This window comes from Marmota monax, unplaced genomic scaffold, assembly GCF_021218885.2.
Source record: "Marmota monax isolate L192 unplaced genomic scaffold, Marmota_monax_Labrador192_F-V1.1 WCK01_AAM20220418_F8-fsc00176, whole genome shotgun sequence".
Classification (NCBI taxonomy): Eukaryota; Metazoa; Chordata; class Mammalia; order Rodentia; family Sciuridae; genus Marmota; species Marmota monax.
The window spans coordinates 202,472-219,378 of NW_026694774.1; the positions used below are offsets into that span (position 1 = coordinate 202,472).

The 16,907-nt window shown below is 30.6% G+C and overlaps 1 protein-coding gene across 7 annotated transcripts in view; it reads right to left on the reverse strand.

Moving 5' to 3' along the window:
• The window catches only part of Rps6ka6 (ribosomal protein S6 kinase A6), a 98,219-nt gene that overhangs the window by 27,718 nt on the left and 53,594 nt on the right, over positions 1-16,907 (reverse strand). For all 7 annotated transcript variants that reach the window (XM_046425387.2, XM_046425384.1, XM_046425389.2 and 4 more), the window contains 6 exons: positions 10,244-10,350; positions 9,734-9,771; positions 3,175-3,317; positions 1,566-1,636; positions 1,243-1,331; positions 408-466 (listed from right to left, as the gene is read on the reverse strand). In XM_046425387.2, coding sequence (XP_046281343.1) covers positions 408-466; positions 1,243-1,331; positions 1,566-1,636; positions 3,175-3,317; positions 9,734-9,771; positions 10,244-10,350 — 507 coding nt within the window. The remainder of the gene's footprint in view (positions 1-407; positions 467-1,242; positions 1,332-1,565; positions 1,637-3,174; positions 3,318-9,733; positions 9,772-10,243; positions 10,351-16,907) is intronic.

Below are 16,907 nucleotides of genomic sequence, written 5' to 3' on the forward strand. Positions count from 1 at the left end.
TTATCAGTCTGATTTCCTATCCTGTCAAAAATTTAATAAAATTGTAAGATTCTTAATACATTTAAATTTTTCAATTAAATACACCTTACATTCTTCATATACATTTCCTATAAGAACTGTTACATACTTCACACCCTTTCCCTTTTTCTTCCTCTTATATTCCCTAGCTTAGAATAAGGGCAAAAGATTAACTACATTAAACAGATATAACAATTGATAAACAAAAATATACTATTATCACACACCTACTGGTTCATGATAAATTCCATGATTTGCAATATTTATAAAAAAGAATCTCACTCTAAATATGACACATGGATTATCAGCAAAGTCCATATATTTTACTTATAATTTTATGCTCCTTCTAATATAAAGTTATTTAATAAAAAAAATTCTACTCAACTTACATTCCAGTCAATATTTGCAAAAAAAAGATGTCTTTTAATTTCCTCAACTCCTTCTGAACCTATAAAAATGGAAAGAATACTTTAATGGCATGCTTTAAAAAAATCTTGCTACTTGGTTTAATTGGCTATTATCTGTTAATAGGACTATACACATTTCATAGATTTCTCAAAGTGAAAACATCTATGATTTCTTTTCTGGCATGTTATTCATTTGTCCTTTTACTTCACTACAATAAAAAAACCTGATGTTCATAATGAACTGTACAGGGTAGTGAATTCGTGTTCAATATAACATTAAAAGTATATTTTCTTTACTTCATAATTCAACCCAATACCTCAGGTGTGTATGACAAATTAAAAACTACAAGGAATAAAATCATTCTATTATTTTAACTAAACAATTCAAATAGGATAATAGGATCACATCTAGATCCAGAGAAGGCTATCAGAAAGTAGTCATATAATAAGTATTAATGGCAACATTCTATTTACTTTGAAAAATATTAGGAAGAACAAAATAATTATCCTCAAATATCTAAAAGGGTTACCTATACAAGGTAAGATTCTGTGAATTATGTAAAAATAGGTAATCCATAACATATACATACTGATATACATAAAATAAAAGTTTTGATTAACTAGTCTAGTCTATTTTTTAACCTTTTAAACTTTTATATAATAAAGTTTATTGTTTCTAGAACAAAATGCACAATTCCAGGCATAATTGTGTAGCAAACACAAATGAACTTAACACTTAAAACAAGAAAGAATAAAGATGTAGTTATACTCCCCAAGTTGCAGTATATAATTTTAAAGATAAGAAAATAAGCATTACCCAATCTATTTGATGGATTTCTTTTGAATAACATCCTTAGAAGACTCTGTGCTTCAGCACTAAGAAACTGAGGCATTCCAAGTTTTGCTCTGAAAAAGAGGATTTTAAAAAAATTTACTTAAACTGATCATACTTGTAAATGGACAAATCTAAAAATAAATCTTAACTTTTTTTTTTTACAATGGCAAATAGTGTCCCTTATATTGTAGGGAATATAACAAAACATTAAAATGTTCTTTTACCTCAATGTAAAATCAAATTAATTTTTCCCAAACTGAAAGCAAGTGATTTGTTTCGAAAATAAAATGAGTGTGCATACTTACTTTAATATCATATTCATGGTCTCATTTCTGTCTTTACCTTGAAATGGCAGAGTACCAGTAAGCATTTCAAACTAAAAGAATAAAATAACCTCAGAGTCAATTTAGCACAACTTAGAATATATAATAAAATTTCTTAGAAAAAACTTGAAACTTATAGTACATGAATATTAAATTATTCAAGATTTACATGAGACTGGGTCAAAATAGAACTAGAAAACTTGGTCACGTAAGGAAATAACATTGTTGACATGGGAATCTTAACAACCCCTCAAATGCTACATTTGTTAAAAATAAATTCTTTCCCCACTAGTTGTCATTACCATTTTCTATTAATGTACCACTCTTCCAATCCCTAAATTTCATAAATTTTAGTGATACCTTTTTCTTTGATCTTTATCCTTGCTTTCATCTGTATCACTTTTCCTGTTATTAAAGTTAGTCATGACTTCATTTGAAATGATTTCCTCTTCTTAAATTCTAGAATCTTACAAGTGTCTTGTAAGGTGTTCTTTTGGTCACCCTATTTCTAGTTTCTTACACTTCCAATCCACTTATATATTGCTGCCAAAGCTAATATTCATAAAGCACATATTTTCTCTAACTTGCATCCTGTTTAAGAATCTACAATACTGTATCACTTCTCAGAAAAACAACACAAACACTTACAGGTTTGCAGTTTCACTTCCTCCAACTTTGCCGTCTTTCTTCACTACTCTAGTCAAACTAGTTCCCAAAGCCTTTGCTAATATCATCATAATCCTCTCCTTCTTGACATGCAACAATTCAAATTTTACCTATCACTCAAGGCATAACCTGAGTTCTAGCTCCCCTACTTTTTCTAGGTCAACTTTTATGAAGTTTCTCTGAATCCTAAAGTACTTCTGGATAGTTTATTTAGCTATTGCAATTGTTTCCCCAACCAGATTGTATGTGTTCTAGGTCAGATAAAATGCCAAATATACTTCAAATCAGTTTCCACCTCACTGATGTGTCATACACTGTGTCATTCAGTGATAAATAGGCAAAGTGGATTATCAGATGTCAGAAGCAAATTATATCTGATTTAATAGCTATTTACCTATCATCCTACTTACTGCTATATATTCTATGTGTAATCTCATATCAAATTAGTCAGTCTGTCTTCAATAAGCATCTAATAAATGATCCCTAGTCTAGTTACTGTGTGATGAAAAGTAACACAAAACACAATTCTTCCTTTCAAGAGGATTACATTCTAGGCAATGCCTGAAACAAATGGACAATAAAACATTGTATGTTAAGGTGATAAACTCTAAGATATCAAATTAAAATAAAAATATCATATAACTGCTAAACTCAGCATTCCGAAATCTAGAATCTGAAATACCTTGCTCAAAGTCTCAAATTTGTAAAGTTTATAACAATGCTGCCATTTACCTTTGTAGTAACAACTTCAAAAGACTAAAATCCTAATTATTTTAAAACAGCTAGCCAACCACAACTTTTAAGCATTAATCATGAATTAATAGAAGCTTATTTTTAGTGACACATTCCAAAATTTTAACTAAACTAAAATTCTAAATAATATGAACTATATTCTGACATGATTAATAAAAATAATACTACTTACCATAAGTACACCATATGACCACCAATCAGCACTCTGTGAATGGCCTCGCCTATTTACTACTTCAGGAGCCATATACTCTACTGTACCACAAAATGAGTAGGCCTTCTTTTCCTGATCTACTGACTCCTTGCTGAGTCCAAAGTCTATAACAACAATATAAAAACATTGAAAACCTTCAGAAAATAGAAAACAACAACAACAAAAAATAAGGTGTTAAACATGAAAACAATTAATGGATAGTCTACAATTACTCCTAAGAAAACTATACAATGAGACCAACAATAGAAAACAGCCTATATTTCATAATGATACACTTGAAGAAGCGAAATACTGTTGGATTAAATCTCATGATCACAATACCTACCTTCAGGTCTGTGCTACAATATCATGCAACAGTTTTGAAAGAATAACATTTAAATCAAAGTTGTCATATGGATCTAAATTTTAAAACAGACAAAGGCGAGGTAGCAATTTAGTTTTAAAATATTAAAAAAGCAAAATTTTGCTAAGGCAAGTTGCATTTTTGTTTAAAGCTTTCAAAAAACTAAATATACGAATATAAAATAAATTTTATTTTTATATACTAGGAACAGAGATATGTAAATTGAAATTTTAAAGGTACCATTTTTAACACTCCCCAAATCCCAAGAAACCTACAGGCAAAAATATACAAAATATATGCAAAATCTGTATGCTGAAAATTGAAAACTTTCATGAAAGTAATAAAAGTAGACCTAAATAAATAGAGAGAAGTATTGTGTTTATTGGCTGGAAGATTCAATGTTGTTAAGAGGTCACCTTTCCAAAAACTGATCTATGGATTCAATAAAAACTTCAATAAAAACCCCTGTGATTTTTTTGTTAATTCAACAAATTGATTCCAAAATTTATGTGAAAAGACCAAACCTGTACCTTCTCTTTCCTTCCACTGCTAACTCCCTCTGCCCCATGATGTGCATGCTTTAATCTACTAAACCCCCTTCTATTTTTATTACTATTTTCATTAGTATATTAAAATTATATATGAAATCTGTATTCATTGTGGTACATTTGTACATGGATACATCATAATCTGGAAATTTCATTCCCTGTAACTTTCCCATGTTTTCCCCTGCTCTTTTCCTCTCAAACCCTTTCCACTACTCTACTAGTCTTCTATTTTCATGAGATTCATTTTTTTCCTATTTTTTTTAAATCTACAAATTCCACATATGCAAGAAAACATTTGACCCTTGGCTTGCAGGGTTTTTTTTTTTTTTTCATCTCACTTAGCATTATGTTCTGCTGTTGCATCCATTTACCAGCAAATAACATAACTTTATTCTTCTTTATGGCCAAGTAAAACTCTATTGAACATGTACACATTTTCTTTATCAATGTGTCTTTGGTGAACACCAAGAGTGATTCCATAACTTGCTGAGTGTGTCACTGTTTAAAGATTTTAGTGTTACACCTCTAACTCCATTTCCCCTGTAAGTTCTACAACTTCTACTATATGTATGGTTTTGCATACTGCAGTGATTAAGATCATATTAGGACCCACTGTAACAGAAGTGGCTATATACTGCCAAATGATTTATTGGAATATTGCAAAAAAAAATTCCATTGAAGGTAAGATTTTTAAACAAGTCATGCCAGAATAGGAAAAGTATTAATAAAAAATCCATCCTCATTCCAAAAGCAAAGATTAATTCAAAATGGACCATAGACCTGTATTCTCATAAAATTTCAAACTATAAATTTCCAAAAGAAAATGTAGAAAAAAAAAACTTGGTGAACCTGTGAGATAAGAATTTCTTAGATACAACATCAAAAGTATAATACATAGAATAAAAAAAGCTTATGTACTGGATGTCATCATAGTAAAAACTGGTCTTTAAAATATTCTAAGAGAATCAAAAAGAAGCTAGATGGGAGAAAATATTTGCAAATCACATATTAGATAAGTGACTTATATTTTTAGTATATAAAACCCACAAAATTCAATATGAAAAAAAATAATCTAATTTTTCCAAATGGGCAAAAGATTCAAAGAGGCACTTCTCCAAAGAAACCTATACATGTCAAGATGCTCAGTTTCATTAGTTATTAGAGAAACACAAAATAAAACCATAATTAGATATAACTACATGTCTATTAGAATAGCTAAAATAAAACATACTAACACCAGGAACTGGAAAGGATAAAGGGCAACTATGGGTCTCATACACTGCTAGTGGAAAGGCAAAATGGTACAACCATGCTGGGGAAAAGTGTGGAGTTTTCTCATTAACTATACACTTACCATATGATCAATTATGTCATACTTAGGTGATTACTCAAGTGAAATAAAAAAGTATGTTCATGCAAAAACTTATATACAAATGTTTACTGCAGTTTTATTCATTACTGCCCCAAACTGGAAATAATCCAAATACCCATTAATTGCCAAATGGATAAACAAACCAAGATACCACCATAAAATGGAAATATCACTCAGCAATTAAAAAAGTAGTGATACATTCAACAATACAGAAGAATTTCAAATGCAGTATCCTAGACAAATACAGCTGTGCTTAAAAGGCCATATAATGTATGTCTATGTTTATATACTTCGTGGTAAAGGCAAAACTGTAGTAACAGAAAGTAGGTTGTTGTTAGCTTGAAGTAAAGGGAGGACTGATTTTTAATGGTCTAATTTCAGGAGCTATAGAACTATTTTGTACTATTATCTTGTTGCTAGTTATAAAAGTGCAGTATTTGTTAAGACTTGCAGAGTCATATTTTTAAATAAAACTTTATATTTTTAAATAATTGCAGTTACATAAAACATTACAGGCATCTTATTTACCCTTTCCCCAGTTCCCTCATGATAACATCTTGCAAAATCATAATACAATAAAATAGCCAAGATATTGACACTGGTGCAATCAAGATACAGATTCCCATTACAAGGATCAGAAAGATCAGTTTTACTGTATGTGAATTATATACAATTTTAAAAATAAAAAGCTACATGACCAATATGGGTCACATTAGATTGGGTAGAGAGAAGTAATGGGAGGGGAGGGGAGGGGAGGTGAGGGGGGGGAATGGAAGGACAGCCAAATAAAACAGACATTATTATTGCTGTGGATATATTCATGACTGCATGACCAATGTGATTCTGTAACCTGTACACTTAGAAAAATGAGAAATTATATCCCATCTGATTCAAATGTATGATATGTCAAGATCATTGTACTGTCATGTGTAACTAATAAAAAAAAGAAATAAAATAAATAAAATAAAAAGCTACAAGACCAATATTACATCTTATGATAGAAGAGAACAATAACAATTTTAGGGCCCCTCAAAGCAGATTTTCTCACAAATGCTCAATATTTTCATTTAAAGTATCTCTTACCCTTATTTAATAACTTTATATACTATAATTTTAATTTCTAAAAATCTTTTTAATATCTTAAATATTAACTTGCTGTATTTTGAGACTTTTAAGACATGCACATTCCTTTTAGAAAATTAAATATAATAACAGTCTTTGAGGTCAGTTCAGCTGCATCTCTTATAGAGAAGGATACTGGCTTCTTCATTCACTTCAGGGAGAGGGGGAAAAGGGAGAGAATTTTTTTTTTTTGTCTTTCTGTTACTTTCCAGAGATTTACGCCAAGAGATAAAAAGTTCCTTTGTCATAAAATTTCTGACAAAACTGATGTTTAACACTAAAGTCTGCTCAGCAATTAAACGACAAAAATTTTACCATTATAAAACAAGCCACAAGATTAAATGAGATAGATATTAAACACTGGTTTCTCCAAGCAACTAGTTTAGGAAAAAAATATAGAAATCAGAGACATAAAGGAAGGGTTTTGGGAAGAGGAGGTCAAGGGTGTATTTCAGATGACTGTAAGCTTAAATGACTCTAAGATTTTAAATTTTAAAATGCATGCCCAGAACACAATCAATTTGATGAGGATTTATAATTAAGCAAAAGCAATTCCAATGATAAATTAGCAAGTAATCTTAAAAATTACTAAAATTATTTTCTTATGTACACATTTTCTCTTAAATACTTAAGAACTGTGTGATTTAAATTTCTATACATTTCTCATTCCTACCTTTCTTACCAACCCCTAAATTATGGCCCTCAAAACCACATTATAGCAACTACAGAATTTAATTCTGAGTTCAAGTTATATTTTTAATGTGTTATTATTATTAGATATTTTTTCTACCAACAGGCAAGTCCTTATATAATTAAGATTTTTTTATATACTATAGGGGGTAAGTTTTCAGAAATATTAAGTCGTGTACAATATAAATAGTGCATAAGCAAGTATGCAGATATCTGTGGATATCTACTCTCCTTTTAGTAATGTTTGGCTATACAATCTAATCTCAGTATGAGACAAATAATCCTGAAAGCACCATTAAAGCAGAAACTTTTCTATAGTCCATTGCCATTCCACAGTAGCTTGTTAAACATTAGGTCCATTCCTAAGGTTTGTTTTGCAATACCAGAGATTGAATCCAGGGGTGCTCTTACCTTGAGCTACATCCCCAGTCCTCTTAATTTTATTTTGAGACAGTCTTATTAAATTTCCCAGACTAGCCTTGAACTTGTGATTCTCTTGCCTCAGCCTCCAGAATAAATTGGATTATAGGTCGATGCTACTAACATCCAGCTGTCTTGAGAAGCTTGAATATCAACAGGTAGGGGGAAAAAGACCAATGCTTTTGTCTAAGATTACTCTTGGGAAAGTTTACAATGTTGGAGATGATTCTGCCTAGATAAGACATTCCTAAATCACTGTAGTCCACCCAGAGCCCACTGGTATCAATGAAAACAGCAATCAGCCTGCTATATTTTGATTATAGTGTTTAAAATATCAAATAGAAAATAGGAAAAGAAAGACAGAAAGGGGGTAGGACATACAGAAGGAAAGACAAAGCAGGGAAAAAAGGCAGAAAAGAAGAAAAATTAAAAGGAAGGGAGGAAGGAAGAAAGTATAAAGAAATTAAAGAAAAAATGTAATAGAAGAAAGTTTTAAAATAATTGCTGTAAAGGGTCTCACTTTAACAAACCTTACTGGAATACTTCTGAGGTTTAATTCACAAGTGTACTTTTTATCACAAAACTCTGAATTAGGTTATAATCATAAAACTATAAATCACCAAATAATATTCATTACTGTATATTTCCTTTAAAATAAATAGTGGTACAACTGTAACAAAAATACTCTGCATTGTAAAAAGAAATAATAAGTCATATTTTCTTACTATCACATACCTTGTGTCCAGTGCTTATAAACTAACATTGATCCTAACTACTCTTTCCTCCTCAGCCAGTTTAAGTCTCTAAAAGCTATACAAAAGCAGAATTCCAATTAGAAGACTAAATATAATACAACTTAGCATAATTATTCACCCAACTAAACTTACTCTTTTTTCCATCTCCTTTTGTCATCTCTGACAAAACAGATATGACTTATTAAGAAAAAAATGAAAGGAGCAATTAAATTCCAATTAGCTTTTTGATTAATGTTCAATTGCTTTAAAATAAAAAAATTATATGTTATATAAAATTTCAAAATTCTTTTGTTCTTTCTTCATACTTTTTCTTTTCAGCTTTCAATCCCTTGCAAACTTACATTGTTTCTTAGATATATGAAAAAGAAAATCAGGCTATGAATCAATAAGATTCACTAAAATTTATATTAACTTTGACACATTTACTTTTGATTTCAAAGTAACACCTTTATACTTTAATTTTACATTGATGCAGTGCACTAAGGAATTTAGAGCAACTAACCTTCTAAACTTCTACCAGTATAAAATTGTCTGTAAAGATCAAATCTTCATTTTTTCTTGCATGCTGATAATTAAACGTAGAATTTACCATCTACTCAAAGCATATGTAAACTTTGAGATTGGTCCACTCAGCAAAATGCCTTTGAAACCCATGCAAATTATACCAAGAATTAATGGTACTTTCCTTTTCATTGCTGAATAGGATTCCATTATATGGATGCATCACTGTTTATCCATTCACCCTTTGAAGAACACCTGGGTCTTTTCCAGTCTTGGGTTTTTACAAACAGAGGAGCTTTGAACATTCATGGATAGGTTTTGGTGTGAATGTAAGTTTTTACTTCTCCAGCTAAACAGGAGTGTGATTGCTATGTGGCTCTACAAAACTGGTTTATATAATACTCTCAGAATAATAAAATTATAGATATAGAACAGAAAAGGGTTTGCAGAGTAAATAAATGGGGAGAGAGGTTGTCACTATATTTCAAACATCATGAGTATGGTAAAATCTTTCAGTCTATGCTGAAAATAAGATCATGTATTTTTAGCTAGAAAATCAAACATTTTTATTTGTACAGTGCCTGAATTTTAAATTTTAAATCATAATTAAAATTTAATAAAAGCTACCTAACCTTTAATTAAACTTATTTCACTAGATTAACAAAATGCAAATCGAATGATGAAAGAAAAAAAAAAACAGACTGAGACAAACAATAAAATAATGAAAAATGAAAAACACTGGGTTTAGTACATATGAAAATTTGCATACCTGTTAACTTGATATGTCCTATTTCATCAAGCAAAATGCTGCAAAACAAAATTCACATTCAGTAAGATGGAATAAAATATTTCATATAACACATTTATATAAAAACATCAGGTCATTATTATGCAATAATGACCTATATAAAACAGGTCATTATTTGGTATATTAAAAAAATTTTAAGTAATTAACTTAAAACTAAGGTTTGTTCATATGAAAATTACTTTTCACAAATCAGTTTCATTATGTAATTCAGGGATTGTGGCTCAGCAGCAGAGAACTCGCCTAGCATGTGTGAGGTGCTGGGTTCAATCCTTAGTACCACATACAAAAATAAATAAATAAAATAAAGGTATTGTGTCCAACTACAACTAAAAAATATTTAAAAATTAAAACATGTAACTTTTACAGAATTTCTTATAATTTTTTAAAAAAAACTTAATGGGTTATGTCAAAATGTAGTTCTAATAGTAGAAATATAAAAAACAGTGATACATAAGGAGAATATAGTTTTACTTTTCTGGCTTCAGGTCTCTATATACAATTCCTAATTGATGCAGATGATCCAAAGCAAGGGCCAGTTCTGCGAGGTAAAATTTCACATCTTCCTCTGTAAACAGAACCTGAAATAAAATAATAATATACCATTTGATCTTTCTTCTAATATTGAGTATTTTAAAAAATGTACTTCTTTAAAAACCAGTAGACAAATTTGGGAAAATAATAAGAAAATGAGTGTAGTCAATTCTTATTGATTGGAATAATGATTATGTATACAAAGAATTAAGATTTCTAGATAGGTGAAACTAATTTCTTTATGAATCTTTTTTCTTAAATATTACCCATTTTAATGTTAATCTTTCTAAGACATGATGTTTTTATATCTTCTTATACTAAGTATACTACATATAATTCACCCTTTTTGATTATCTTGTGGTACACTTAGGTATTTGAAGTATATGATATTTTGCTTTAACACTGGTAATTCCATTATTTGTTACTCTCTCTTTCACCATCTACTCTCACTTCTCAGGTATTTCATTTCATTCAGCTACACAAACTGAAAGTCTCTAATATACCACTATGAGTTGTTGAACTAGTAGTTATTATATCACACACAATTCTAAACTCATCTCTGATCTAAGAGGTACCTCTAAGCCTCTTCTGTTAGCAAAGTTTATGAATTTAATGACACTGTATTCCAAAATCTTTCTGTGCTTGGAAAGAGAGCTGTTATAACAAAATGAATATAGTACTAAACTTGAAACCAGAAAACACAGTTTAAAATCAGACATCACTTAGCCCCCTTAGCCTCAGTTTCTAAGTCTAAAAAATAAGGAAAATATCTGTATTATCTCCCTCGGTTCTTGTCAGAATTAAATTAGTTTATATGGGGCAAAAATATTTTTAAACTGTAAAATATTTTATGTACAACAAGAAGCTATTGTTGTAACAGTTTACATCTATATTCATTCACAAGTAAATGTTAATTTATATTACCAAATTGGGAACTATTCCATGATTATATGTAAATTTTAGAGTTTATTAAGGGCTTCCAATTGGCAAAAGTGTTTTTTTTTTAGCCCTGAGTTATTTTCATTAAAAAATGGGTCATTAATAAGGCTCGAAATTTGAATAAAATATCATAAAATCCAATAACCAGTTTCGCCATTTAGTATTATGGCCACAACATTTCACAATATATAATTCAAACTACTAATAAAACTCAAGAGAGTAAGCAATTAAAGATACATTTTAAAATGATCAATGGAAAAAAAAAAACAAATATTCATTATCTAAGTTTCAGAAGTATTAATTTGGACTGTTTATATTATAGAAAACAATACTTGTTACTTGTTTAAACTTATGGGCAAGAATAATCAAAATGTTCATTGAAACCTAACACAAGAGTAAACCCTAAGTAAAAGTTTTTTACAAGTATAAAGGAAGAGGGCTAGGGATGTGGCTAAGGGGTAGAGAACTTGCCTAGCATTCATTAGGGCATGGGTGGTTTCATCCCCATCATCAGGGGAAAAAAAAAAACTCAAAGGAAGAAACATTGTCTAGGTTAAAGTTTATGTCAAACCTAACATCAAGCCATGAAGTTGTCTGGGTACAAAGCCTCATGATTTATACAAATAAGAAATTTACTAAGTAACAATTATGCACCAACTACAATTAATTATATGTTAAACAATGTACATTCATTATTTTAAGAGTCTTCCAAACAACTCTATGAAGTAGGTATTATCCACATCTTACAAATAAGATTTAGTGAGTAACTAATTTGCCCAAAATAATATACCAAGTATGAAGGTTAAGGATTTAAACACAGGGATAGGATATGTGCCCCTAAGAATGATCTTTTCCACAGAAGCCACTTCTATCACCTGACATACTATGATTTCTTTCTAAATTTTAAGTTTACTGCCAATAATGCTTTCATATTTTTTAATTATCCTACTCATAAATCCCTCTCCAAAATGAAAATCATTCAAAATTTCAGTATGAAGAAAAACTTTCTTAATCTGTTATTACAGTTTTATTACATTATTTGTGTATATATGTGTATGAATGTATGAATTATATTAAAATGCTTGAAATCATGCTACACATATTAGTGTTCTCCTTTATCAGAATTTAATATTATGTTATAATATTATATTATTTATCCTGACTTAAACAGTTTTCAACAACTGCACAGAATTAACCATACTCATTTGCCGTGATGTACGTCACTGTTCTCCTGGATAATTAGGATATTTCCAGTTTTTCACTGTTTAAAATAACTATGAAATGGGCATACATCTTTATAAGTATAACGATTATTTTCCCAAAATGAATTCCTCAGGAATAAAACAGGTATAAATAGGTATAAATAGTCCAAGATTCCTGATATACACAATAAAATTGGTTTCCAAAAAGGTTACAATAGTTTCCACTCCCATCAGCAGTTTAAGATGGCATTTGTCTTTCCACATCTATGACACCATGAAATAAATCATTAAAAATCTTTCTACATTTGATATACAAAAATGGGATCAATGTTGATTTAATTTAAATTTTTATTCTTATCGTGAACATTTCTTGTGTTTAGTAGTATGTTTTTATTTTCATGAAAAAACAGTAATGTTTTTGCCTGTTTTCCACTATTAACTATTTGGTCAATTGGTACAGGCCTTTTAAGTGTTAAAAATGTCATTTCTCCATCATATCAGTTGCAAATATTTTCCAACTATGTGTTGTTTTTTAATGTTCAATAGTTCTTACTTTTATATAGTGTAATTTATTCATCATTTCTGCATGCATTTTCTTAACTGCTATAATGCTTAATAAGACCTTCTCCATTCAATGGTCAACTTAATATTTATCTGTATTTTCTTTTAGGATACAGTAATTATTTTCCAGACTTAGCTCTTTAATATAAGAAAAATTTACATTTTATATGATAGAAATGGTATTTTCAATTAAGAAAAAACTAACCAATTCTCAAATGCCATTTACTGAACAATTTGTTTGCCACAAATCTATGATACTTCCTTTATACATAATAATATGTATAAAATTATACATAATAATATGTCATATATAATAGGATATTGTTAGGCCACATAGTATGCTTCTAATCTTACTTTGAAACTGTGATGTGTTGTTTATAGGGCCTTTATAAAGGCTGTTGTTGTTTTTGAGGCAGATCTCACTATATTTCCCAGGCCAGTCTCAAAACTCCTGGGCTTAATAGATCCTTCTGCCTCAGCCACCCAAGTAAGCTGGGACTACAGGTGGACACCACTGCACTAAGTTCAAAGCTTTAGAATTTTAACAAAGAAATAGAGAAATGGAAGAGTGCCCTTTAAACTTTTCAAAATTTCTTAGTTTTTTTCATTTGTTTAATTTCCTGCCCATAGTATAAAATAATTATGCCAATTTCAAACAAAAATTCCTATTGTAGCTTTGTTCAAATTTTGTTAAAATAATGAATTAATTTTAACCAACAGCTTAAAAATAACCAGTCATTCATTAAACCATATTTTACTGATGTTAGTAAAGTAGTGCCTAAATTTTGTGTGTTTGCATGTGTGTGTGTGTGTGTGTGTGTGTGCGCGCGTGTGCGCGCGCAATCTGTGGAAAAGAGATATTTTGAAACATAACTTTCCTTTAAAATATAAATAATATACACTATAAAATTCCTTAAAACATACCAAAAATGTACTTTCAAAAGTGTATTTCTAAGGAAAAGAATAAGTCTTATATTGGATTATTTAACAATGTTTTTATATATACAAGTGAAGTATAACCAACAAACAACTAATTATAATACTCTGCCTATAGAAGTAAACATTGAATCATTTTTTTTAAAGCCTGTTCAATGAATAAACTAATTTATTTTCTTTGGGAAATGCATTTAAAATGCTTGCTCTTACCTAATATTCCAGACTTTTAGGAATCAAAACTTACTGACTGCATCTCTGTGCTAGTATGGGTTTAGATAGTCCCACATCGAGAATGGAGGTCTGAAGAGTTTAAAAGAAAATTAGAAATGACTACAAGTAAGAATTTTGCACAAACATTTGTGACACTTCTATAATCTAATACAAGAAATAATGAACTCTGGAGCCTTGTCATATTGTTGTCCCTATAAACCTTGGGATCAGCTTTTAAAAAATTCTTTAAAGAACCATCTTGGAAGGGGATTCCTACACAGACCCTATCATATACTGAATTGTGTTCTATAATGATAAGTATACCAAGAACGCACTCTATGTTCATGCATGGCATGTCACTGTAGTAGAGATAGAGATATATAAGGCAGAGACCTTAGCCACTTAATCACTGGCTAATATCCCAGAAACACATTCTTCCTTTTTCACAGCAAGTTCCATAGCTCTGGGAAACCACAATAACTCTCCCACACCCAACACTGTAAATTCTGGAAGTGAGATTTTGAACCACTATCATCCAGTTAAAACAGTCCTCCCAGTCTATTTCAGGACAAAATGAAGTAGACAAGGACTAGAGTTGTTCTCCTGACTGAAACATCTAAAACACAGGACAAAATATATGAAATGGTATTTTTAAAGACAATGGACAACTGGCAACAAAAGACAGCGAATACTGAAAGATGAAGAACAAACAAGGCATGTCCTAAAATTTCCCCAGCTTACCACCTGAAAAAATTTCCAAGTAGTAGTGCAGGGAGGGCTAAATTAAGTGGAGCCCAGAAGAGTATCCGATGTAATGGGTTGGAGCTATCAGTCTGAGAAGAGGACAGAATTCACAGGATAAAGAAATAGAACAAAGAAAATAGCAGAGAGAACTCTAGAGAGATGTAGACAGTCTCCTCAAGCATACAACAGAGAAATGCTTAGCATATAGAAGTGAAGATATTACTCTGAACCAGGAAAAGAAACAAGGATTATAGGGATTGATCCATGGAACTCACACTAGGCCAGTAATAGTTCCCATTTCCTCCAGCCAGAGCAGAAAAACCTCATACATAAAGTATCAGATAGAGTAATCAGAAGGGTTTTACTTCAATAGTACAGAAAAGTTAACTCCTGGCCAAATGCTATTCTGGACCAGTTTAACAACCAGTAAGACCTGAAGATAATACTACTTTGACCTCCTGAAAAAAAATAAACTCAATTAATATCCACAGATATTCATTACCTTACAAGGTACATTTCACAGTGTTTGAAATCTAGTAAGAAACTCCAATCATATATCAGAGGAAAATACCTGAGCCCAAGAAAAGAATACCTTTAAAGGATTATGAGAATCTACCAAGCTCACAAAGGACCAGGATAACTCCAGTTCTCAACATTCAGAATACAATACCTCACAATTTCAAGTATATTGGTTAAAGCATTATGAAGAGTCTTGCTTCAATAGTGGGGAAAGATGACCCTAATCAAAATGCTGCCCTAGTCCCATATAACAAAGCTTAAAATCAAGACCCAGTGCTGCAGGTGTAACCCAGTGGTCCAGAGCTTGTCTAGCAAGTGTGAGACCCTGGATTCAATACCTAGTACTTTAAAAACAAACAAAACCATAACAAAAACAAAAACAAAACAAAAGATGATAAAAGTATTTCAAGAACAAAGTATTTTCAACTTTGTTTTCAACAACTTCAGTTAAGAACAAAGCTATATATCATATCATTTATAGGAAAACAAAAGTATCTAGCATGCAAAATATTATATTCACAATGTCTATCATCCCATAAAAATGATCATGCAAGTATGCTGCCATTAAAACATGACAGAAGTCATGGACAATACTTGCACAAATGGGGATGGCTGTATTCCAATTAAAATTTATCCATAAGGAAAAAAATCTGGCCATATTCAGCCTAAAGACGATAGTTTCCTGACCCTAAGTTAAAGATTCATATTATAAGCACTAAAGAAATTACTAAACTAATAACCAAAATGCTATAGTTAATATTGATAAGAAAACAGCAGTGATTAAAAAATAAAATAGTACAAAAATTATTTAAAAGGAAAAAAAAAGAATATATGAGACTTAAAAGAGTATAAGTAGCAACTGGTAGATTTAACCCCAAACATTTCAATGATCATATGAAATGTAACATATTTAAAATCCCAGTTAAAGATATTTCATATTGGATAAAAAGCCAGGAAACTTTATGATTCCTTAAATACCACACATTAAAATATGAAGATACAAATGGGTAAAAAAATTAAAATTTGGAAAATGATATACTAAACCAATACTAATAGTTTTTTTAAGCACCTAGAGTACTTTGATATTAACATCAAAGTGGATTTCAAAGTAAAAAAATGAAAAAGTAAGTCAACATAATGATAAAAGAGTCAATCCATCAAGAAGAAATAATGTTCGTAAAGGTTTATGAACCTGCCAGGTGCAGTGGAGCACACCTGTAATCCCAGCAACTCAGGAGGTTGAGGCAGGAAGATTGCGAGTTCATAGCCAGCCTCAGCAATGGTGAGGTGCAGAGGAACTCAGTGAGACCCTGTCTCTAAATGAAATACAAAATAGGGCTGGGGATGTGGCTCAGTGGTTGAGTGCCCCTGTGTTCAATTCCCAGTACGGGGGGGGGGGTGGGGGGTGGGCGCGGGGACAGATTTATGAACCTAGTGACAGAACTGCAGAAATAAATGAAACAAAATTTGATAGAGTTTAGTAACAATACAGT